This window comes from Papilio machaon, chromosome 16 (assembly GCF_912999745.1).
Source record: "Papilio machaon chromosome 16, ilPapMach1.1, whole genome shotgun sequence".
Lineage (NCBI taxonomy): Eukaryota > Metazoa > Arthropoda > Insecta > Lepidoptera > Papilionidae > Papilio > Papilio machaon.
Genome location: NC_060001.1, coordinates 2,392,603 through 2,419,274, shown reverse-complemented (window position 1 = coordinate 2,419,274; position 26,672 = coordinate 2,392,603). Strand labels below are relative to the sequence as shown.

Here is a 26,672-nt window from a genome sequence, read left to right as displayed (position 1 = left end):
TAATAATGATATCGGCATTTCTGGTATAAAATAGGTACTGACCATGGCAGCACAATGCCCGCGTAAACAATACCCGACCTGAATTGGACTTTTTGTTCGGATCACCTAATTTTCTATAATGTAGCAGAATTTTACAGAAAGCTCGGACCGAACATAATTTCCAATCAATCAAGTATATATTTACTTATTATAGCATTATAATTCTCAACTTAGATTTTCATAATTGATGAATCTGTCATACTCACAGTAGTTAAGTGATCACTAAAGAAGTCCTTTAATGTTGATTTTACAGACTAAATATACTCCAAGGGAGAACATTTTACGTCACCGAGTAAAGCGGTTAATTACGTGCCTACATTATACCACCGGGTCTGGTTTAACAGTTAAAACATTAGCCTGAGGACAGTCATAATCGTATAAAACTAACCGTTGGTTTCTGAGACCTAAATATCTTTATAAAATACTAGCTTTTACCCGCGACTCCGTCCGCGCGGAATAAAAAATAGAAAACGGGGTAAAATTATCCTATGTCCGTTTCCTGGTTCTAAGCTACCTGCCCACCAATTTTCAGTCAAATCGATTCAGCCGTTCTTGGGTTATAAATAGTGTAACTAACATGACTTTCTTTTATATATATAAATACTAGCTTTTACCCGCGACTCCGTCCGCGCGGAATAAAAAAAAATAGAAAACGGGGTAAAAATTATCCTATGTCCGTTTCCTGGTTCTAAGCTACCTGCCCACCAATTTTCAGTCAAATCGATTCAGCCGTTCTTGAGTTATAAATGGTGTAACTAACACGACTTTCTTTTATATATATAGATAGTCTTCCCAGATATTATCTTTGACAAACCAGAGATAACAATATGTTTTAAACGGTGATTTTGGTCTTTGAAATCCACGAAAAGTCGCCTTTTAGTTTACGTGTACATTTAATATGAAATGTATAATAAATAACTGTTTAAACGACTATGAGTAGTAAGACATTTTCGGCCAAATTACATTTCCAACGTTAATTGGAGTTTGTTACGAAGTTTGTGTAGAAAACATTATTTACAATTTGTCAGCGTTGTTAATTAAAAGATGAGTCGTTGTGTCTTAATAATATATAATTATATCAAATAAATACTCCAGTATTTTATATTAAAGTCAGTTGCTATCACTTCGGTGCATAACTCGTCTTCTGGAAACTTTAATTAATAGCTCTCAGAGCGAGACTCTTAAGATTGTTAGCGAACGTATATTATCACATAATTAACTTGCTACAGACTTTCTTCTTGTACTTTATAATAATAAATAAAAATTTAGCTTGAAGTCTACTACAAAAAGAAATATTCAAAAATGGAATAAAACCTAATCTTTGTAATTAAGTGAAATGACATTTTAAACTATAGAGTTCGGAGAAATTAAATTCGTATTGTTTTAGGGAAATTTATAGGCGTCTGATTTTAAGTTTAGCGAATAACAATTAAATGTTAGTTTTTTTTTATAGCTTCTAATGTTTATTTAAATATTCAATAAATAATTTAGATTTTTTCCTGCAGGTCTATCCTTTAATTGTTAAACACCTACTTAATTATTTAAAATTAAAGATAAAGGAACGTCGAAATCAATTAAACTGTTCTCAAGTGATGACTCTACTCGTACTAAAGAACAAATTTACATTTTAAATATAGAACATTAAAGCAAAACAAAAGAAGGCCCAATATCACTTTTGTTTATAAAAATATTGCTTCTCTACAAATAGTAAATAGAATGTTTACGGTAAATTGGACCCTTTCCAATCTACCTTCATTCCGAATATAAATATGGATGGAGAGGTTTTTTTTATCAATCGTTTCACTTCAAAAGGTATTTATGATTGAAGTCAGCGAATACGTTTCTAAGTGTAATTGGAATTTGAAAGCATAATAAGATACTCTCAAAAACTTTTACACGATGAAAACTTACGCTAATTAATACGGGTTTTCCTGTTTTTGTGCACCAATCTCTACCGATCAAAGTAGGTAACGTATCTGCAAATGCGGATGTCTGGAGGCTGCGGTCACTTCGCTATTTTGGGGAACTTATGTGGCCGCTTGTTTGTTTGCCGCCTTATAAAATAACAAAATAACTTTGAAAAGAAGACGTAGGATCTAATTATTACTTAAAGTATTTCATTTCAATCTCCTATAGCTTTTCCGAAGAAGTTATCGATGTACATGATGGTACAGTTATTGAGTCTATTTTTTCCTAAATTACCTTTTGTATCTTACCAGAGCAGTACTACTATTTAGACCACACATTTACTGGCTAAATGGTGGCCAAACCAAACGGTGCTTTGTCTAGCCATGTGCATTCAAACAATATCAGTACAGTTCTGCTTCACTGTGCTGTCTTCGTGTGAAACCAGCATAAGCACTTAAGTGCGGTCGTGACATCGCGCTTCTTTTTGTAGCTTCTTAACAATCGTAGCGGCGGTCACAAGAGACACATTCTATTGTTATGTCTCACATATTGTACGCGACATTTCTTAAAGAATCTCTTGATACTGAAATTTAATTTTAGAACATTTTTGAAATAGCTTTTATATCGCACAATGATAATTGTAAATATAGCTGATTGGGCCATCTCCACTTGAGCAGTACAAAAACGTAGTAAAATACTCCTACCTTTCCTCTAGATTTTTTTAATTATTTTCAAAGTAATACCTGTACATTTTTTATCTATCTAAATGAATCGTGTTCATTACCGGTATGTATGAAATATTCAAACGTAGAAAAAAATGTGCTCGAAATGTGCAGACTAAATTGTCCCGCGCCGACAGCGTGGCTCTTCCGAATGAAACCACAATTCAATGCGGGTTAATGAAACGTTTGTCGGTGTACCGGCCGGATTTAATCTAGCGAACTCTCATTTGTTAGCGTTGCACATTGTTTTTTTTGATAACAAGATCGTGTTATTACCAAGAGTAAATTCACCTCAAATTGTCCGAAAACTATACTATTGTATTTGTTCAAAATGTTATGTTCAGATAAATTTGATGTATGATTTTAGGAATTAAAATAATTCTGTTAAATTGCAACATGCTTAAATTTAAAATTGGTAAAATTTAAGAGAAGCTTAACCATTCGGCCACCCTCGCGGTTATTTAATTATTTATGACAGAGTACAAGCTTGTTCGTTTTATATTTGAAATGGCCGAGCCCAAAGGTTTCTTGACCCACTTAATATGTAAGCACAGCAGCTGAATGTTCCGCGCTTTACTCTCAGTTTTTTTCTCTCTTATTCTAAAAAAACAGGTGCAAAAGAATACAGGTCACTTCGGACATGAAAACAGAAGCTAGCTTCTTACTGCGTTAACAAATAAAACTTTCATTTAGTTATCTTTATTATTAAAAATCTTGCTTCTTCTTACTAATGTTATAAATGCGAAAGATTGAGCTACACTGAAATTCAAAACAAAATATAGATTTCAGTCAGGAATAAAACATTGCGTGGATCTAATTTTCATAAATAACTAAATAATTAAATAATCAATTTTAAATTTCAATGAGGATAAAGTCGCGGTCAACAGCTAGTATACTATGCGTAGTTGAAATATAATATAACAATAAGATTTACAATTAAATGTCTTGATTTTCCAACTTAATGGTACTTAAAATGAATACAAGAGCGCTAGTTATTTCAATTGTTCCGACTTAAATTGCTTGTAAGTTGAACTAATGTTATATTTGGTGTTACAGTTGGAATTTTGTTATACTTAAATTTCATTTGGTTTTCTTTGAATCCATTGTTAACTATGTAACAAGATAATAATTTTATATATTTTATACGGTATGTTATAAATTGTGTAATATGTTATAATCTTCGTAGAAAATTTAGGATATCATCCTCCTAAAGGAAAAAAAGGAACAATCTGTTAAACAAGAAAAAAAAAACTACAAACCATTGTCACCGATCTTACTCTCTTCAAAAAACTGAACACAAAACTGAGTTACAACCACAGTTAATTGTTGACGATTACGTCACTGCATGTCTTACGAACTTTTCCTTTCTCCAACAATAGGTGATTATGATAGTAGGTCAGGCGTATTTATAAATGCTGGCTATAAATAGTCTTGTTAGCGGTGTGGGTACTCAATTTACCTATTTGCCGCGTCCACACGGCCGGCAATGCGGCAAACGATGACGTCACACGTCAGAAGACACGTGCATAATAAATAAGCTTCCACACCTTTTAACCCTTCTAGGTAAGACAGATAACTGATTTTATTGTAGTTACAAAGAAACAAAGGAACAAACGAAACAAAAACGAGTATGATATAGAAGTAATTTCATTTAAATTGGCACGCAAATGGAGCTACAAATGTGTTAAATTTTAGGAAACCACGCATCTATGATTTATTTGATATTGTGGACTTTCATGGATGTAAAATTAGGTAAGGTAATAAAATAAAATAGGTAGGGTAAATAAAAGCTTCATCTTTGGGAATGGATTTGGGGATGCTGGATGGTAAAGTTAACAGTGTATAAAATCTACCATATTACAAGGTAGCATGTAGTCCAAACGTGCGACAGACAGACGATTATGAATTAATAGTTTTGTGTGTAAAGCTCAAACATCAAACAATTGAATTTTAAATTTAACATCAAGTTAATAGAACTTAAATTCCATTGCAGGAAACAGTTTACCGGTTTTATAGTACGAGAGTAGTTAAATGGATTAGTTAATTCAGAATTCAGATGTTATCCTATCATGGATATGGATTACCCACCGGTCTGATTAATTAATAAGTAACTTGATATACTTGGATCAATTTACTTGATTCTAAAACTTACGCATCAAAGACATTCAAACAAATTTTAAATTTTGCTACAAAAGTCCAATTTAAAGTTGTTTGATTTTAATATTGACTTTTATATCAATTCAATACCAATTGCTACTAACACTTACTGCTCATTAAAGCCCGCTATTAATATTCAGTTTTAACTGAACTGTACTGTAGTCAAAAAGTTAACTGTCAAACTGTACTCTTCTGTTTTGCCTATACACGTACGATTTAATTGTACAGTTCGTCTGTTCAGTTAAAACTGCCTGTAGCGGTCTTTAATCCCACTTTTTTCTTGTAAGGAAGGGAATGCAGATATCTCTGGGTATCGGTCACTTCGCTATTTTAACGAATTCAAGTGGCTGCTTGTTCGTTTACCACCTATAGCTACTCGTATAAAGAATAAATAAATTCTATCAGTGTCATCCTACTTACGAAGGCGCGGACAAGGAGAAGCACGATGGCATATCTTTGTTCTGTGATTAGCAGTATTTAAGAAATAAAAAAATGGTAGATTTTGAAGCAGATGTTTATTGAATAGAGAAGGTGGAAATAGCAAAGCTGGACATTAGTCCAGTGTTGGCACTAATTAGTTTCGCTCAATGACAGTGAGCGACGGGCCGTGGCCGCTAAATAATACCAGTCCCACTGACTCTGATGAAGGGCCCCGAAGGGTTCGAAACAGTCGGTGCCGACACCAAAAAATTCATGAGTGGTTAGCCGTTCATATATTGATGTCTCACGAAACTTCAAATAATTTAATAACAAAGCAGTTCTTGCAGTTTTGATCCAAAAAATGCATTTATTTGTAAAGTCAACGAGCAAATAAAATTAGTGAATTCGACTAGTTCCAACATTATGTTGAACATAATTGTGTAATGTAACATTTCACGCGATGATAAATAAATACACATAAAATAAAACGTTATGTCTTCGCCTTCAATACACACTGTAAGGGATATATTTGTTTAGGAATCCATTTGGTAAAGTGTTTTGGGTACTATTTCATCATACTTAAATATTAAAGTGACGAAACTTTTTCGCTGCTTATTTTCCACGTGTCATAAATAGATTAGAATATTACAATCAAAGAACATTTTTTTTTTCAAAACTTTCAAATGTTAATGGCGCAATCAATTCATAGGTTATGCATAAATCCAATAAATCGATGGACATAAATGTAGCATAATTTTATCTTTACAATTTCCATAGTAGGAAAACAATAAGTTATTTTATTTAATTTATTTCTTTTCAAACTATAAGGAGTTCCAGTGTAGTCTTAATAAGAAACAAAGAGTTGAACTCAAGTCAAATTAAAGAAAAATATTACGATAGCTTAATAACATCAGACTTTCTTGGATAACTTTGGTGTGGTGCCGGAGGCCTAATTTTAGTCCACGTTCCCTTCCCACCCGTTTCTTATAAGGAAAGGATGGAAAGGGGAAGTGGATTTGACGAAGGTTAGGACGCAAAAGAAGAGGATATATCCTCTTTCTGTGCGTCCCCTCCTCTGTCGATTAAAGGTAGGCAATGCATCTGCAATTGCGGATGTCTATGGGCAGCGGTTGCTTCGCTGTTTAGGCGGACTCAGTTTATCACTTGCTCGTTTGCCATCTTAAGATATATAAAATAGCTCCTTGTTATTTCATTACAGTGGGTGACAAAGCTATACACTATTAGTTCAAATTCTAGTTATTTCATGTCGTAACTTTAATTCTATACTGTACATTGACGTCATCGTTCACATTTCGTACTTCTATCCTATGTTATTGTTACAGACCTTCTGCGTTGTATCGAAGAGGTTTCGCAAGAACTACATCCATCGGTTCACGGCGACGCGGTCGCTGTTCTGGTGGTCGCCGTGGTCGCCGGTGCGTCGCGCCTGTGTATACCTCTCTACTAACCAGTACTTCGATTACTTCGTCATGGCCACTATCCTGCTCAACTGTGTCTTCCTCGCCATGTCGGAGACTATCGAAGAAGCTGAGTAAGTACCATAAAAAGCACACCACACATCGCCATCGGCGGTCACTTAAATTATTCAATTATTCATTAAATACTATTTACAAAGATAAGAGAAATAAGTACCTTAAAATTTTAAGGAGCAAATTATCACACTAATGTTTTTTATTATCGTTAGGTAAGCAAATAAAGAATATTTAAACGTGAAGGATGTATATTCAATAGGAAAGTATATTTAAAAAGTAACAAAAAAGTAATAATTTGCCAACGTACTAAAGAAGTAAAGAAGTAAGATCGTTGATTCCCCCCCCCCAGTTGAATTATAAATACAACGGCCCGAAATTAGCAATTTAACAGTCATAGACGCCAGAAACAACAACGTTGCATGAATGGATCGGCTCGATAGGTGAAATACCACGACCACACAGAAGACAGGCATAAAGTGGAAGTAATTTCGCATTTCAGCTGATGAGTATGCGTTCCGGAAGCCTAATTACAGTCCTCTTCCCTTTCCAACCTTTGTCTTATAAAGAAAGGATAGGAAGGGAAAGTGGATTTGACGGAAGAGGTGATGCATAAGAAGGAGAAATATTATCTTTCTGTGCGCCCTCTCCACTGTCGATTAAAGGTAGGCAACGCATCTGTAATTAAGAATGTCTGTGGGCGGCGGTCGCTTCGCCATTTTAGCGAATCAGATGGCTCCTTGGTCGTTTTCCATCTTATTTTATTAAAAAAAAAATAGAGTTGTTATTCTCACGAGATTAATCAAACGTTTCAAAATGTTTTAATAAACATTACGGCCAATAAAACAAAGTTTGTGCTCGACAATCTCATCCAAAATGAAGGAACGTTGCAGTGTTTTGCGGAGAATATTTTACTTCGCGTCTCACTGGGGATAGAAGTATTTTAGAGAATTATGCAGTATACTGCACTAAGCCCACGCTCCGGCACTTTGGAATACTCGGGGCTTTATATTTTAAGGATGCGTTTATATTAAAATTAAATATAAAGCGAAGAAGACGATTAATTTTGCTGCGATAAAAATGTACTAAATGTTTTTGAAAAGTTAATATGGAGGCAACTCTAATTGTACTCACATATTAAGTAGAATGCTGATTTTTAATTTAGTTATTTTAAAAAAAGAAACCTTTATCAAAATTTCTAGAATACGAAGATTACTAAGAATCTTGAAATAAAAAGGGAGACGATTAAATATTAAAATATTCAATATTATCATATTACTAAATATTAAAATTATCTCTTATCTTTTACATTATTTATATTTAATATTAATATTATTATCATGTTATTTTAATTCTTCTGTCCATTAAAGGTAGGTAACGCTTTGCTTTTTAGGCGTATTCAGGTGACCGTTTGCTCGTTTGCAACTTTATTATAAAAAAACTACTATCTAACAAAGCGCTATACACGTACACGTACACGGAAGATTGTCTGTTATCTATGAATTCAATCCCCAATTGAAAATAACTGAATAGTATTTATTTTCCAACTAAAACAAATGCAACTGAAAACCAATTGAAGATTGAAATCTCATTTAATCGACCTCCTTTGTTTAGTATTGTAGAAGTGGTTTGTCATGTTCCACAACAGTTTAATCTGGTAACATTTATCTTGTCAGTGCGGAGTCGGGTGCAAATAAATCGAGTTACACTGCAGCTCTTGAAGTGTGAACATTATTCACCAAGTGTTGAGGAATTTGCCGAGATTATCTTACATTAAATAATAATACAGGAAACTATATAATTTTTTTTATAAAAATAAGTAACAAAACTAAACATAAACACGATAACCACAAAAGTCAATTCTCAACACTCATGTCTTAACAAATACTTATCAGTTTTAGCTCATAGTTAATTACATAACGGATTAAAAAGTAGAACTTTTCTATTGTTAGTTTTACCTACTATACGCAAGAAGTACTTACTGAAAATAGACATGTTCCAAAAATAAACATATAACAATAAATACATGTCATCCAGTGACATGTGTATATTTAATTTCTCATTTCCTTTAAATTCGTACATACAATTAAGTCTTACAAAAACGACTATAATAATAATAACAATTATTATTATTATTATTAACAATAGTAACAATTTTCTTTTCTAATCTAACTTCAATAATTATAGTTTTCAAGGAACGTTTTTTTAGAAGGGAGCAAACGAGCTGTCATAACAAGAATACATTGATTTGACTACTTGTGGAAATCTTACAAGATTTTTTTTTCTTTGTTTCTAAGTTCATTTATTATTGACTTTACACTATACCTTGCTTCATTGTGATCTCAAAAATATAAGTAATATACCTTAGATGTGTCGTTGGAATATATTTTAATGATATTGAAGACCACTCAATAAGCAGTGTCGAGAACGACGTCATTATGTTGATACCTCGCCTCTTGTCGAACACAATCGCACTCGGTGACCCAGTTATGTGGATTTATAGAGGGTTACTTGACTATGGAAAATACTGAGGTTTTCTGAGTAATTATAACATGATATAATATGATATTACATATTAAATTATGTAAGTCTTGAACCATAGTACAATAATTTTAAAATTACATTTTACATGATTACATACTAGTGGTCTATCCGGGCTTACCACGACATATTTATTTCTTTAAAACATTATTAATAACATAAAATATAGCCTACATTACTCAGGGATGTAGCATTCTAATATTCATTTATTATTGTAAAGAAATTTTACAAATCGATTCAGAAGTTTTTGAGTCTATTATGTGATGACAACATGAGACTTCGAATTGACTGACAATTTAATAATATCGTCCAACATGAATATTTAATTTAATTTCTTTTTCTTGGAGTATTTCTGTTCCAAACTTTGTAATGTAAAAAATAACATTTTAGTTTCCAAAACTTAATAACAACAAGGTCACAGTTGAACAACTGTTACAAGCTACAAGCTTGTACACTTGTGTTGCAAAGTTTGAACATGAAACCGTTTGCAAATCTAAATCTTTACGATTGTACAAAGTATTTTAATCCAAACAATAACAACAAACTTCAAGTAGACACATAAATGTACAATCACGCTTTTATTTGTTTAGTTTTTTGACATAAATTTTCAATCTTATTTTCAATGACTATTGAGCGTTGCATTTTCTTGAAAATTTGCTTATCACCAATGGATTCTCTAGACAAAGAAGAAAAGACATCGCATTCTGTTCAAATTAGTCGTATAACTGGGTACTTCTTGTATTCTTTATTTAAATGTAGATTTTTACCCAAGTATGTTACCTAAGCTGTTTAATTTTTTGTTAACTTTAAAAAAATAAACATTATATAGGTATAAAACAGTAATTGAGAAATAAAACGCTGAAAGTAACTTTATGCGTGTAATCGGGCAGTAATTCGCCTTAATTAATTTTACAGTAAACGTAATCTCATCTAAATGTTTTTTTTTTTTGTGACCGAGTCGTCACTGTTTGCCTTGAAGAGGCATTTACAGCTTCACCGGGCTTGAGGTGGCCGGGCGCAGATGGCGCTTAGCCTAAACCTCGTTTATGAGTAACTGGGCTCGAGGGCTCCCTCAGGAGCCTCGGCTCGGGCTGTTACTTCGTTATTATTACCGGATTGGGAGGTCACCGAGCTCTTAGGTCGCTTCGGTGGACGCTCCATGGAGTGACTGGGCGCAAGGGCCCCCGAGAGGGGACCTCGGCTTGGGCTGTCACTCATTACGCGTTTAGCATTCCGATTCAAGGGTGCCCGAAAGGGGCGAACCTCGGCTTGATCGGTTGCTATTATCTGATAGCTATTATTAATACAGCTAACATTACTACCACTTCGGAAAGCGTTAGCGCTGGGAGAAGAAGTGGCGGAAGAAACTCCAGCAACGCTTCTACTATTAATAGGTGAAAACCTGCCTGCTATGAGGCCGTATCGCGAGAATGATTGTCGCAGCCGACAGCGACTGCGGCGTGTGATCTGTTTGTGATGTTTGAGTTTAGCCTGGGCGATAGTAATTGCATCGTCTTGAAAGTCAAGAACGTGCCTAGGTCTACGATAATCCCGACGAAACTTACCGAGCGCGATTGGATTGTAGGTTGCGGCACCTACAACAAGCGGATTAGGATGACCGACGGCAGAGTCAAAATAACGACGCGACGCCAACTTCTGGTGTTGGGCAATGGTGGGCAAGTCCAAATCTATATGAAGATTGCTGTTGCGCATGTACCACGGGGCTCCCGTGGCTCTACGCAAGAATCTATTTTGAATCACCTGAAGTCGATGTATTTGTTTCAGGGCGATGTGCGCGAATACCGGACTAGCATACGTCATGACGGGACGGACTACTGATTTATAGAGTGTCACCTTGTTCCGAAGGGACATTTTACTCTTTCTATTAATCAACGCGGAAAGACGACCTAGGATGAGAGCCGCGCGGTTCCTGACCCTGGTCACGTGAGCGGAGAAGTTAAGTTTAGAGTCAAGTATGACACCTAAGTATTTAACTTGGTCTTCCCAAGGTATTGGGCTGTCCATGAGTTTAATGGACGGAAGAGCAGTACCTTTCTGGCGTGAAAAGTATAGCGCCGCGCTTTTGCTAGGATTAATTTCGATCCTCCATTTCCGAAACCAGGCACCTAACGTGTTGGCAGCGGTTTGGAGACGTCGACATATAGCATCGGGGGAACGTCCAGATGTGTATACGCAGGTGTCATCGGCGAAGAGAGCTAGCTCTACACCGTGTACGCGGGGAATGTCATTGGTGTATAGGGTAAAGAGAACTGGCCCTAACACCGAACCTTGGGGCACCCCGGCTCGAACGGGGTGCAATTGTGAGCACACTCCCTCGACGCGATATCGAAACGTGCGATTACTTAGGAAGTCTCGTATTATGCATACGAGACGGTCGGGTACTCTGTACTCATATAGCTTGTATATAAGCCCGTTGTGCCATACTTTATCGAACGCTTTCGCTACGTAGAGGAAAATAGCTCCGGTGCTAAGGCCACGTTGGCGTTTGACAAGTATGTGCTCAGTGATGCGGTGCACTTGATTGGTGCATGAATGTTTGGCGCGAAAGCCAAACTGTTCTGCAATAGGCATGCCTTTTGTGTCCATAAAGGTGCGAAGGCGTGCTAATATTAATCGTTCATAAATCTTCCCAAAGGTTTTGAGAAGGCTTATGGGGCGATAAGACGTGGGATTGGAAGGCGGCTTTGAGGGTTTGAGGAACCCTATGACTTCAGCATCCTTCCACTCGCTGGGAAAGACGCCTTTGGTCATTGCCGCATTATAAATGGCTACGAGAAGTTGTATAATGGCAACTGGAAATAGTTTCGCCACCCTATTGGTGATGCCATCTGAGCCGGGAGCTTTGCGTGGACGTAGATTTTTAATTAGTTTCTCGACTTCGTCGCTAGTAACCGGAGGAATTGAGTCGAGAAGGGGTTCGTTTTTCCTCCGGTCGACCTCGCTGTCCACCCTCCGTAGGTGGTCAGGGTCGACCGGTAGGCTACTGGGGGAGCACTGGGCCTCGAGGCTGTCTGCAAGACATTCGGCTTTCTCTTCGTCCAGCATAGCTGGTGTTGTATTTGGGCGCGACAATGGCGGCATCGTTGAGTACGTGTCGCCTTTAAGTGACTTGGGAAGCTTCCAGAATGCTAAATGTGATGGCTTTATATTTCGAAGCGTTGAATCCCACCGTTCGTTCCGGATGGCAGCTATGCGTGTTTTTACTTCACGCTGTAATTTACGTAGCTGTTTTCGGTTCGATTCAGTAGGATACAAATCGTGAGCTCGGGTAGCCGCGTTCTTGCGTCTCAACAAGTCTCTGGCATCTGGTGGTAGTGCCCAGCGTTGATTGTCTGACTCTGGCATTTGCCTTGAGCAGTCCTTGATGGCGGTTTGGATATGACTTGTTAGAGAGCCGATCGCGACGCCCATATCGTTATCAGAATTAATTATGTCGGGGATGTCGTTTAGATGTGGGGAGTTAATGTCTTTGAGCCTGGCACTGAGTTTGTGCCAGTCAACGACTGTCTTAATTGGGGTGTCAGCCGGTGCAGAGGGCCCTAGCTGTAGCAAAACTGGTCGGTGATCTGAGTGAAGCTCATGTATCACCTCAATATTACCTAAGGTTAGGTTAATATTCTTGATGATTGCAATATCAAGCACATCCGGAGTGTGTCCTAGTATGTGGGGGTAGTGAGTGGGCTCTAGTGGCGCTATGATTTCAAAATCAAGTAAGTCCGACAGTGAGTCAAGCTCACGGCCGCGTTTACTGATTCTGGTAGAGTTCCATCGAATGTGCTTGCTATTGAAATCACCAGCAAGGATGGTGGCTCCTCCTATAGATAGAAGCGATTCAAAGTCGGAGCGTATGATGGTTGCGCTTGATCTACAAGGAAGGTAGACCGAAGCTATCGTAATGGGGGCATGGCCAGTCATGGCTAGCTGACAGATCGAGGCCTCTAAGTGCGTTAACGCGGGCGTGTCAATCGGTACACAGTGCAGGGATTTTTTATAGTAAATGACAGTGCCACCGCCTTGGGCGCCGGTCCTATCATTTCTAACGATATTGTAATTAGAGACCTTCGGGTCCCTCATAGCCGGTTTGAGAAAGGTTTCCTGCACGAGTAACACGTCGACTTGATGATCGCGAAGGAAGTTATGAATTTCGTCGCGTTGTTTTCTAACACCGTTCGAGTTGAAAAAAGCTACGATAATTGAACGCGGTTTGACTCTGCCATTATTATGCGCGAGGGGCGGATGACTACAATTATTTAACGCGTTTGCAGCCATCGGAAAGCCTAATTGTGTTCGAGAGCACTGACGATGTGCTTGTACTTCTTAATCAAGTACAGTCGGGTGCCTATATTTCCTGACGCCTTTTCGTATTCGTCGGCGAACGTTAAGACTTCCTCCATGTTGAGGCCTGAAAGACGATTGAGGGATTCAAACGGATTCCCTGTCGTTTTAGGTGGCGTAGGCATTGCCACCGGCTTGACCTGTACCGGTTTAGCAATGGGCGCGGTAGATGTATTGTGCGCGGGTGCGCTAGCGGTGGGCCTGTTACTGCCCCATGCGGGGGTGTTAGTTTTCCACGATGGTTGAAGAGGTGGAAATTCGTTGGCTGCCGGTATCGGAAGCGCTAGACGTCGCGACGGTCGCTGGGGTTGCGATTGAATTCGCTTTGGTGCCTTCGGGCATCCGTGATAGTTGGCGGTATGATCACCGCGGCAAAGGACGCATGCAGGCTTCCCGAAAGCCTCTAATAATGATTTGTCTTTCGGCCTTGTACAATCCGATGTGCCATGGTCGCCTAAGCACTTAACGCACCTAGGACGGGCAAAACAGTTGCGGGCCGAGTGCTCGTACAACTGGCATTTGTGGCATTGACCGGGTAGGCCATTTTTGCGTGGCGGTTCAACTAGTAGCCCGCTAAGGCCACAGATTGACTTTACGTCAAAAATGGCCTTTCCTTCGGGTGACAGGTCTAAGTGTACCTGTACCAAATCCATAGGCAATTTAGTGCGCCTGTTGGTCATGCGGAAGACACTAATGACCGGAAATTTTTGTTCTTTAAGAGACCTGACGATATCTTCGACGGGGATTTCCTTAGGGATGCGTTTGATCACCACTCTAAGGATACGCTCGTCAGCGAGCGTGTACGTGTGATAATAAACCTCCTTTTCTTGGAGGAATCGGGTTATGAATCTGAAGGCCTCGGCGGTCTCCAGCTGCATTCTGATCCCCTGGGCTGTCGCTGAAGCGACGACCTTGAACTTGTTGGACATGGCCGATTGGATCATCGGCCACTTGTCCTGGGCTTGTATATAAATGGGCGGAGGTTTTTTGTCTAGCAGCGCGCGGGCTGCTGGGGGAGCCGAACGGACAGCCGACGGTGGCTGAGTAGCGGGCGTTACGGGCGCAGTTTTGGGCGGCGCGACGGGGATGGTCATGAGGGATGGGATTTGAACCAGCTGGGAAGATCCGGGTTCGAGCTGGGGACATGGGCGCGGCGCCTTCTGAGGCACGGGAGATGGGGACGATGATGACGCCGACGAGGGAGCGGGGGAAGAGCGCTTCTTGCGCTTCTTCTTGTTCCTCACCTCCGTGAACAAGCCGTCTGCATCTTCGGGGTTGTCGGGGGACAAGGGGGAGTCCAACTCCATCTCCTCAGTGTCGGTGGTTGATGGCGTCGAGTCGAGCGATTTAGGAGGCACTGCGGGGGCCCCGGATTCCGATTCCAATAAAGAGGCGGTTAAAGCCTTGAACGCATCAGGGAACTTAGCCCTGAGGAAGTCAAGAACGCCTACTAAACTCTGGTCCGCCATTTGGACTTATGGTGGACCAAATCTAATTTATATGTAGTTTCCCGGTGGGATGCCGGGGTGTGTATCCCTAGCTCCCTCCCTGCTGGGTTTAGCAGGGAGGATGTGTGCCTACTACGTGTAGCCCTAGTGTGTCCGAGTGCCGATCTTATTGTGCACTCGGGTGTGTACTTAGGTCTAACTAAAGCTACCCGTGGGCTCTAAAGGGCCAAGCGTGGACCAACGTTGACTAGGGCACTACCCAAGGCCAATGATGGAGGTCCCTTCCGAATTACGAGGTTCCCTGAAGGGGAAACGCAGGCGAACGGGGCTACCTGACTAGCTTCGTTATCACCGTTAGGTATCCGCTAGCCTTTCTCAAAATTGCGGTTATTAAGATATTGCTCAGCGCAGTGAAAACTGCACTTCACAATTTCTTTCACGCAGTTCCCGAAGTCGGAAACAATGACGTCGCTATCCCAAGAAACCAGATGGCTTGCCAGATGGCAGAGCAATAATAGATCCTTAGCGGAACAATAGACGTTACGACGTTCTACCTAGAAACTAGGATTAGCGCTTACCAGAAGGCGGGCGCAATAAAAATTGCGCCGACACAATCGGCTCGCGAACAAAGGACGGCGGCACCTTTTATGGCGCGCGCAGGTGCGGATTGCTCAACGTAATGTCGGGCGGAAAAACAGATGTGCGGCGAGCGAACACGTCCGTTCGCCTCAACAGTCTGTAGCGGAGTGTCTCATCTAAATGAGCTGCGCATTGGCTTATATAGGCTGGCTACGCTTCCCCCTCCAGGCATGGCAGGTGTCATTGGCGGTGGGAGGATGACGTAGGCTTGCAACTGGCGACATCTATTGACGTGTTATTACACTTAGGCTTGCAACTGGCGACATCTATTGGCGTGTTGTTACAATTATTAAATTTTCCAGGTACATTTTCCTGGCAATATACACGGCGGAAATGATAATCAAATGCATAGCGAAAGGATTCATTCTCAACAAGTATACGTACCTGAGGAATCCTTGGAATTGGCTGGACTTCGTCGTGATCACTTCGGGCTACGCCACCATCGGGATGGAAGTCGGCAATCTGGCCGGACTGAGGACCTTCAGGGTACTAAGAGCATTGAAGACTGTTTCTATTATGCCTGGTAAAGTATCTTCTTATAAAAAGATTAAACTAAAAGATAACCTAAAAGTTATTTTTATTAAATTCATTATTGTTTTATAATCTCACTTAATAATTGATTTATTGAGGTAAATAATTAATTCATTACTATTATTATTAAATATCTTCGTTTTCTGTAAAACTTTGCACAATATCTTTTATTAGCATGATTTAAAAGTTCATAAATATAAATATAAAAATTGTAAAAGTTATTTTTTAAACCAAATTCATAAAGTTTGCACTCAAAAATTTTATAATAAATATATTCTTGTGTGTGCATGTTGTTAATATTCATTCATATGTGTTTTTGTTGTTATATAAAACTTACTTAATTTTATGTGTGTCATAAATACTTCGAAGACATTTCTTTCTATTAATCGAAGTCGCGAAATTTGAATAAATAGTTGACATAATATTTATATCGTAAAAGAAGTCTATTTATAGAAGAAGAACAAATGTCAAAAGCGTATATATATTACTATTTTATTTACAGATGGCTTTAAGAAAAAGTATGAATATAAAGATATTGTTCCCAGGTCTAAAGACGATCATCAATGCGCTGCTGCACTCGTTCAAGCAGCTCGCGGAGGTGATGACCCTGACCATCTTCTGCCTTATGGTGTTTGCGTTGTTCGCTCTGCAGGTCTACATGGGGGAGCTCAGGAATAAATGTGTCAAGAATCTAGTCGTTAAGGCCGGAGAGAACTTTACTGATGAATTATGGTTGCAGTAAGTATAAAATGTACTACCCTATTTGACAATCTATCTTGTTTACTTGTTTAGCAAATTAACGCCAAGATGTTCCCTTAGTGATCACTTAATGATGCAATGTTTTCATACGTTAATTTTGTATGAAAATAATCTATTATCTTAAATACAGATGGATAAGACAACCATCTAACTGGATGGTGAACGATGAAGAAATACCAATAATATGTGGTAACTTAACCGGTGCCAGACACTGTCCTCCGGAGTATACGTGTCTATGTGTGGGCCCGAACCCCAACCACGGGTACACGAACTTTGACAACTTCCTATGGTCTATGCTCACCACTTTTCAACTAATTACTTTAGACTATTGGGAAAATGTGTATAATATGGTAAGTTCTTTACAAAAGAGTTTTTAATATTATATTTTGTGCACATCATTATACTCGTATAATATGCGACAGTTGAATATAAACAAATCTAAATTTAGTAATACTTTGACGGTAATTAAATCTTTATCTTTATGATAAATTCAACTCTAAACAACTCTTTGGATCTCTCCAATCTCTTTTTATAATTCGTCTGTTTATTTAATAGTCTGGTATTAAAATTTATTCGAGCTCAAATCGCAGCCGGCGGCTAATAAAGAGATATATTTTTAATTGCTTATTTATCGCATGGTTGCATTTTTTAACCTAACCAGAAATCATACAAAAATTTAATCCAACTTATATGAATATTCCGTCTATTTCGCGTAAGTTATATAATGCAAACTCAATTACTTTAACCATTTACCCGTTGTTTACTTAGGCAAGTTTGTTAACATAGTACAGGTTCCTCTGTCTTATCCTTTAGAACCTCTAACAGACCCTCCGCAATGTCAACAGCTATTTAGTTATTTTCTTAAGGAATAGCTCTACAAATACAGAATCGTTACAAGATAAATAAACATCGTAGTTTAATTTGATGAATAGACAGTACAATTTACAACACAATGTTTAGCTACTAAATGAACGGAGTATAATAAATACAATCAAAACAATGTAAATACCAAAGGTTTACAAGCCCTGACGTTGAAGCATTTAAATCAAAAACTAAGAAACCGGCTAAATAGCATTATGATTGCTATCAATTGTAATCTGCAACAACTTTTTCTATAGCAAAACTGTAACAAATGTTATTATCCTCTGTAAACGTATTGTAAAACATTACAAATAAGTTTTAATTTCAGTCACATGCAAATAAAACGTATCAGGCTTGAATTTTAACGACGAAATGTTAAAGGATACGGCAGCCCGGGCGTTAATCAAATTACGGTTAATAGGTGACGCGTAGGCTTGAAGTGTACCCGCAAAACTATGCTCGTTAAATGTCGCTTACGAAATAATTTAGTCACGTTTTACTTAATTGCTGGTAACGCTTACCTCGGATGAAGCAAATGCGTGAATTCGAGTTGATGATAGATTTTTCATTGGTTATTACAGCAATGAAATACCGAGAAGGCGATTTCACAAAGAAATTCTATTAAACGAAACTATGTGATAATAATTCTGACATACCTTTGTAACTTCTATATCTACACCTTCTTCGTCGTCTGTTTCTTCAACCTTAAACATACTAATAAATTTATTTAATCGACTTCGCGTCTTAAATTAAAGCGTATTTTTTATCTTAAAACGAATCTTTATTCATCCTTACATCTGTTCATCATCGGCTACGACTACTTATATTGCCTTTTTTTCTATAGTTTTAAGATGATCGGCTTTACTATACTAATTAGTTTTATTTTTAGGTGCTGTCATCTTGCGGTCCTATGTCAGTGTCTTTTTTCACCGTTGTTGTTTTCTTTGGCTCGTTCTACCTCATAAATCTGATGCTCGCTGTAGTAGCGCTAAGCTATGAAGAAGAATCACAGATTACGCAAGAGGTACTCGATTTTTGATCACTCTGTACACTTGTCTGATAAACACCAAATATATTTAAACTCTGAAAACTATCTATCCAAACTATCTACGATTTGATACCACTAGATAAGAAGTGTAGTTTGAAATTTTGAAGCTCATTAAATTTTATGTATTCTAGGAAAGAAAAAAAGATCTAAATGAACACAGAGACGACTCTACATTCAGCTTTGACCCAACGTCGCTGTCTGTGCGGACTCTGGCTAAAGAATCAAAGAAGCGCATAGACGCACGGAAGGGACTTCTACTGTCTTCGTACTCCAGAAAGAGAACGAGAAGACGAAAGAGAGGCAAGAGTTCTATACATCAAGTGACAGCAGTTGCGGCTGTATCGGAAAGGTTCGTAATGTCATTAACATTTTTCGTAGTTTCTTTGGTCGTTAAATTATTAGATTTGAAGTAATGAAAAATTAGAGCAACAATCACTGGAAACTTTTAAAACTAGGACATTTACTGTGAATTGATGTCTATAAATTGGTGTGGCAGATATTTGATTCTTTGTTTGTTTCGAGTAAACTCAAAAATTATCGAATGGATTTAAAAGTTCTTTCTCAAATAAAATAACTTGCTACCAACTTAAAGACTGATGAAAACCCAGAAAGCTGTGTCATAATTATATTGACAACAATTAATAAATTTAATTCTAATCAAGCTTTTTAAATTTCATGAAACGTCAGTTAAGACGATTTCAATGTTACTACATTGCAGATTTTCTCAGAAAAAGTGTGTGCTGAATAAAAATTACCTTCACCTACATCGGTTTTATAAGACCCGGTATCAAAGTGATGAGAAATTTGCATATTAATACCGTTTTTAGTGCAAGCTCAAGCGTGGCAAGGAGATGCGCTTAGCACACACCATTGTACGTGATCTAATTTTTTAAAATTCAATCTAAGTATTCATGTAGATTGAATTGTTGCTCTTAAATCAACATGACTAGAAGTTTAGGATTCAAAAAATTTGTTTACTTAAAATTAAGGACTACAATCAGTAAATTATTTTTTGTTTCGGTAATTCATCTCGGTTATAATTATTTTTTTCATTACTAATTGACAAGAAACAACAGTTTTTTGTTGTGTTAAAAATAAATTTACCTTCCTATTGTTACCTTAACATTATCTTTTTACTTTTCTCACTTATCTTAACTAGTAATACTTGATATTACTACTCGTATACAAGCGTAAAAACTTATGTTTAATAATAATAAATTGTATAGAACAATTTATTTAAGTTTTTAGTAGTTGCTGAATATCTTCTCTTGCAATTCTACCTTCATGTTCATGTTCAGGTCAAGATCACGGTCGAGGTCAGTGACCCCGAGCGGGTCTCCGCCCCCGCCGCCGCCGCCGCCACCCCCACCGCCGCCGCACACGTTGCATCCTGACAATGCATTAGGTAATTGGACAATTGATAAATTAATAGATTAGTCATATCAATATCATCATATCCAGAAAAAACTAACACACTCAGTCGCTTAGTAAAGATTTTGTTGCTAAATTAGAACAATGGCTCCCTGAGAATCGAAACTACGGAAATGTTAATAATAAAACTACTTTTTTTTACATTAACCAGGTCGTGGTGCGTTAAGTGTGGCTGGACGCCAACTAAGTGACCACAGTAACAACAGAGAGTCGTCACTAGACGACAGTGGAGTTGTGGACGACCACGACGAAGGCGAGCACACATCCGACGACCAGGCGCCGCACCCGCATCCGCGGCGGACGCTACTGCTACCGCCACCGGTACTTCCAACCCAGCCACCAACACCCGTGCCTCAAATCCCACTGATACAAGTAAGTAAGAACATGTCACGCCCAAGGCAGGAACTAAATAATTTGTAGCGTGTCAGAAATTTCTCCTGCGTGCAAAGAGTATTTTGGTCAAAAAACGCGCGCACGTCTTTCAGCCTGTTTGACCAGTGAGGCGGTGAGGTCGCGGAAATATGGATTTTTTAATTAATTTCTTAATAAAATATTAAAGTAACTGTTTTACAGGAAAGTCATATTCAGGACACAATACAAAGTAATCCGACCAAAATCGAAAAAAACTCTGAAAAGACAAAAAAGAAGGAAGAAAAAGAGAACATACAAGATAAATATCCTCTAAACCCTGACTACCTCAACCAGATTGTGGTGTTAGGTAATAAATATATATTTTTTATTTCCAATAAGTAATGCACTCAAATTTTTTATGCATTTATATTGTAGTTAAATGAAGGAATTTATAAAATTTTGATTGCATTGCTTCAAAGTATGTGCACGCTTTAATATAAGAGAGCACAATGAAAGTACCACGACTTAAAGAATGAATGCTTTGCCAACACAAGAGCTCTTAACGACCGATTTCACTACAACTCCTAACTTAATAGAACAATAATTTATTACAATTTTATTTAATTAAGTAGAATAGATACTATAAGATTTAAAATATAAATAACTGCGTAAAAATTTGCATGTCTATTTATTATTTTATCGACATCTGAAATTTAATAACATTGAAAATTACGTTGTCTTTTTTAACTACCAGCTTGTTATTTCTTCATTTTTGGCAACGAAATTTAAGAAATTAACTAAATATTTTTCCATTGTAACTAATCTGTTACAGGTGAATCTTCCTAACATATTTATATTTCATCTTTCGTATATCATTTACTTATTATGTACATATTTTTATCAAAAAAATTTAATAGCATCTTTCTATCTATTCAAAATCATCACGCATAATAATTCAAAAACCAATTAAAAGAATGAATTATTTATTTATTCATTTATTTTGTATGCAAAGTTAATAAGAACTAAACAATTAATTTGATAGTAAAAATTAGTAGAATACTTTATTATTTTTAATACGTATATAGGTATATCAAACTGACATGACATGCACTAGATGTTTTAACTTTAAAGTATTCTACTGACTTAAAGCATATTTTACTAATGTTCTGAGGGTAATAGCAACATTTGTACGTTAATAGTTGATTCTATATAATTACAAAGTATATTTATAATAGTGGCTGATAAAACACAATTAGTCTCACAATTCTATGGAATGAACCCATAGATCACATTTAAATAACACTATTGCATTTTCGCTTCTACCCTCATTAATATCGCCAGGGGCGGACTGGCCATACAAGCACGCGCCCGACCTCCCCCAAGCGGAAACGACGAAAATTAATGAGCTCAGTTTATTGGCAGCCACGCACAAATCTCATATGGGCAATTACGAGCAAAATTGCACTTACTTCACAGGTTAGTAAAACACTACAGATGCAAATGCTTCCGCCCCCCAGTCCACCCCTGTTCCTTACGGGAAGACTGCAGGGTATACTGCAAGCGGTCGATGTACTATCTGTCTATCGCTTTAATGTCGCATATAATTACATTCATATTAAATATAACATTTAATTAAACTTAATAGAAACGATGATAAAACTTAAATAATTTTTGTGTAATACAAAAAATCAGAATCCAACTACCTACCATCCAACTAAGAATTCATAAGTAATTTTATCAGACTTAAAAACATTAGAACAAAAACAAATTGGCTTATTTTCGAAAATACGGTCCTGCGTCTTTCCTATTTAGCTCCTTCTCTGCTTTTGTATGCATGTCGCTCATGTTACTGTAAAAATGTACAACTAGATATAACAGCAAATTAAAGCTTGCATTCGGATGATGTAAATTCGTTCTGCTTAATAATGCTTCTGCCATTTTCATCTATTTCTTTATAAATTCATGTGTGTCTGTGTTGTATAAAGTATAATAATTCTTCAAATACTTACTTACTATTATTTTCTTAGATGAACTCGTCGACAGAAATTGCGAGTGCTGCGTTACTTGCTGTATTGACTACGAGTCTTGGCTTCAGTTCCAGAACTGCTTGTACGGAATTGTGAAAGATCCTCTATTTGAATTATTCATCACGACTTGTATAGTTCTAAATACGCTATTTCTTGCATTGGAACACCACGGTATGAGTGAAAATGTCAGACAAGCTTTAGATATAGGGAATAAGGTACTATTTTTAAAAACAGACATTGTTATATGTAATATAAATTCTCATATATTAACATATTTCTTTATATTTTAGGTTTTTACTTCTATATTCACATTGGAATGTATTATGAAAGTGATGGCAATGAGTAAGGATTTCTTTTCTTGTGGATGGAATATTTTTGATTTGATAATAGTGTCCGCAAGTCTACTAGATCTTATATTTGAGCTTGTTGATGGTTTATCCGTATTAAGAGGACTGCGTTTGGTAAGTTCACCAAGTTCGTTTGCCTTATTAAGTTTGTGCATTATATGTATTTTATGTTCTTTATGTATGAGATGTGTTTTCTCTTTCTTTTTTCTTAAGCATTTTACTTTTATGTTATAATGATATGATTTTTGGTACTTTTTCTTGCAGCTACGAGTGCTAAAATTAGCTCAATCATGGACTACGATGAAAGTGTTGTTGAGTATTATTATATCGACTATAGGTGCTCTTGGTAATTTGACGTTTGTTTTAGTAATAGTTATATACATATTTGCTGTTATCGGTATGCAGTTATTTTCTAAGTCGTACACTCCTGAAAAGTTTGATCCAGATCCTGTGCCCAGGTATGTAACACATCAAAAAAGAAAATTTAACACCTTTTTCTATTACCACTATTTATATTTCACTGTATTGTGTACCGCTTTTTTAGTAAATCTTTACGTTTTAGGTGGAATTTCAATGATTTCTTTCATTCATTTATGATGATATTTCGCATTCTGTGTGGTGAATGGATTGAACCTCTGTGGGACTGCATGCGAGCCGAGAGAGCGAGTGGGGCAGAGAGTTGTTTCTTCATTTTTCTTCCCGCTCTCGTAATGGGCAATTTTATGGTGCTCAATCTCTTCCTTGCCTTGCTCCTCAACAGTTTCAATAGCGAGGAGCTCAAAAACAGAAAAGAGGTAAGACGTCGCTCTATTTTTTATGAAATTATTCCCAAGTAACATGTGAGATATCTTAAATAAAGATAATGTAAAATTTTAGGAGGTTGGTGAGGATTCAAAATTAGCTAAAAGTTTTGATAGAATACGTTCTATTGTAAGAAAAAAAGGTTTCCTTATATCGAGGAGTAAAGAGACTGAAAAAAAAACTAAATTAGAAGAGCTAGTTAATGAATTTATGTTACAACAACGTGCCATTAAAGAGAAAAAAACATCCATACCCAGCGAACAAAGATATTCGTCGTCTGTGCAAGAAACTATTCTTTTTCCTCATGACAATATTTATAGTCATAGTTATCAAGAAGCTTTAAACAGGTACCTTTTGTTTCTCTTAAATTATTTTATATCCAAAATTTATATCAAATTAATCAATTTTCCTTTTAGACCAATTTCAGTAGGATCAGACTTTGCATATCCAAATTTATATCAGGCTGGTAATAATTTAAATCATGGGAGCCAAGAAACTTTGAAAGACGTTCGTGATTTAGCAACTGAACACAAAATAACTAGTATAAGAGAGGATTCCAAAGAGAATTTAGATGAAACCGCTTCGATAACGAACCAAATAGTCGCTCAACGTTTGTTAAATCAATCTTCGTCTGGATACCATACGCAGCCATCGGATTCTAAGGGTACTAAGATAAGATACTATCTAGAAAGTTTTGTTTGTTCAATTTAGCGCTGAAATTAATTTATATCGATTAAATAAAATACAAGAAAGTTACATTATTTAATAATGTTGCATTCAATTAGATTCTTAAAAAATATTTATATTCCTATAAAAATTCAAAAATATTATAATATTTCAGAAATGTTTTTTTTAGTATATACATTTATTGGTTGTCAAATTTTACTTCTCTTATTTCAGATGAGAATGAACAATATGAAATGGCACAAATGTCTAGCAGAACTACACCAGATAAAATTAGACGCCAGGGGAAAGAGTTGTCAAATGTTTTAAGTAAAGAGACCATAAAAAGACCCGATGGAGAGGACATGAAACATCCGTGGCAAACATTAGTGTCATACGTTGACGAGTTAACAATTGGCGGTAGAAAAAACTCCAAAGGGCAATACATTGATGCGATGGGAAAATTTCCAGGCTTCGGAAAAAGAAAAGAACCAAAAGTTCCTCAGGATTGTTTTCCTCGTCAATGCTACACCGTGTATGTATGGAAAACTTTCATTATAAAGTCATATAAAGATTTTTATAAATAACTAACTTTAAACGAAGTTTTTTTCTTAACAGATGTTCTTGCTGGGATGCATGCATTCAGACAAAATTAGGGCAACGTTGGATGCTTATTCGTACATTTATTTTACGATACGTTGATACTCCGGCTTTCGAATGGTTCGTCCTAGTTTTGATTTTCGCGTCCAGTATAACCCTTTGCTTTGAAGATATCCATTTAGAAAAAAATATACCACTTAAGAAAATACTATATTGGACCAACCTGGGATTCTGCTTGATCTTCGTTATTGAAATGTTTCTAAAATGGATAGCGTTGGGATTTTTTAGATACTTCACTAGTTTTTGGACGCTACTGGATTTTACTATAGTTTTTGTATGTATATTTTTTTATTATCAAATTAATTTGATAAAGTGAATGTAAAACTGTACCTTCATATTTTTTTTAGGTTTCCGTGTTTAGTTTATTGATTGAAGAAAATGAAAACCTCAAAGTGCTAAGATCTCTAAGAACTTTGCGTGCTCTAAGACCGCTCCGTGCGATTTCTCGATGGCAAGGAATGAGAATAGTTGTGAACGCTTTGATGTATGCAATACCGAGTATTTTTAATGTGCTATTAGTGTGCTTAGTGTTTTGGTTAATTTTTTCCATAATGGGTGTTCAGTTTTTTGGTGGAAAGTTCTTCAAATGTGTCGATGACGAAGGAGAGTTACTGCCTTTAGAGGTAAACATTTTTTTTATACAAATACTTATTATTCTGTTCTATATATAAATATGTTTTAATATTTTCAGGTAGTAAACGATAAATGGGAATGTTATTACAATAACTTTTCATGGATAAATTCTAAGATATCTTTCGACCACGTGGGTATTGCGTACCTGGCTCTGTTTCAAGTGGCCACTTTCGAGGGATGGATGGAAGTAATGGCGGACGCCGTCGACGCTAGAGGTGTAGACTTGCAACCAGCTAGAGAAGCAAACATTTATGCTTACATTTACTTCGTTATTTTCATTGTATGCGGTTCTTTTTTTACTTTAAACCTATTCATAGGAGTAATCATAGACAACTTCAATATGCTCAAGAAAAAGGTAAAAGAAATTTGATTAGTAATTTAAATAACATTGACGTAACTTTTAGTTACAAAAGCTTTTTTATAATTTCAGTATGAAGGCGGTGTTTTAGAAATGTTTCTTACTGAAAGCCAAAAACATTATTACACAGCTATGAAGAAATTGGGAAGAAAGAAGCCTCAAAAAGTAATAAAAAGGCCGAGGAACCAATTTCTGGCAATGTTCTATGACCTGTCGAATTCCCGCCGTTTCGAAATAGCAATATTCGTGCTCATATTTCTTAACATGCTCACAATGGGTATCGAGCACTACGATCAACCACACTCAGTTTTCTTTGTATTAGAAGTTAGTAATGCTTTTTTTACGACTGTTTTTGGTTTAGGTAAGTTAACTTGAATATTAATTTTAAATCATTTATTTAAGTAAATATATAAAAAGAAGGTACATAACATGAAATTTGGTTTTAAGTGACCACTGTATCAACTCATTTGCTTTAACTGGAT

General features: G+C 36.8%; 1 protein-coding gene across 4 annotated transcripts in view; it reads left to right on the top strand.

Moving 5' to 3' along the window:
- LOC106715826 (sodium channel protein 60E) overlaps positions 1-26,672 on the top strand; it is a 41,565-nt gene that overhangs the window by 11,078 nt on the left and 3,815 nt on the right. For all 4 annotated transcript variants that reach the window (XM_045681591.1, XM_045681592.1, XM_045681594.1 and 1 more), the window contains exons 2-22: positions 6,590-6,798; positions 16,023-16,243; positions 16,797-16,989; positions 17,141-17,360; positions 18,761-18,895; positions 19,051-19,268; positions 20,218-20,324; positions 20,502-20,722; positions 20,924-21,068; positions 22,043-22,177; positions 22,729-22,943; positions 23,019-23,189; positions 23,340-23,533; positions 23,638-23,869; positions 23,952-24,223; positions 24,293-24,540; positions 24,777-25,074; positions 25,158-25,473; positions 25,547-25,822; positions 25,891-26,187; positions 26,263-26,551. In XM_045681591.1, the coding sequence (XP_045537547.1) occupies positions 6,590-6,798; positions 16,023-16,243; positions 16,797-16,989; positions 17,141-17,360; positions 18,761-18,895; positions 19,051-19,268; positions 20,218-20,324; positions 20,502-20,722; positions 20,924-21,068; positions 22,043-22,177; positions 22,729-22,943; positions 23,019-23,189; positions 23,340-23,533; positions 23,638-23,869; positions 23,952-24,223; positions 24,293-24,540; positions 24,777-25,074; positions 25,158-25,473; positions 25,547-25,822; positions 25,891-26,187; positions 26,263-26,551 (4,612 nt within the window). The remainder of the gene's footprint in view (positions 1-6,589; positions 6,799-16,022; positions 16,244-16,796; positions 16,990-17,140; positions 17,361-18,760; positions 18,896-19,050; positions 19,269-20,217; positions 20,325-20,501; positions 20,723-20,923; positions 21,069-22,042; positions 22,178-22,728; positions 22,944-23,018; positions 23,190-23,339; positions 23,534-23,637; positions 23,870-23,951; positions 24,224-24,292; positions 24,541-24,776; positions 25,075-25,157; positions 25,474-25,546; positions 25,823-25,890; positions 26,188-26,262; positions 26,552-26,672) is intronic.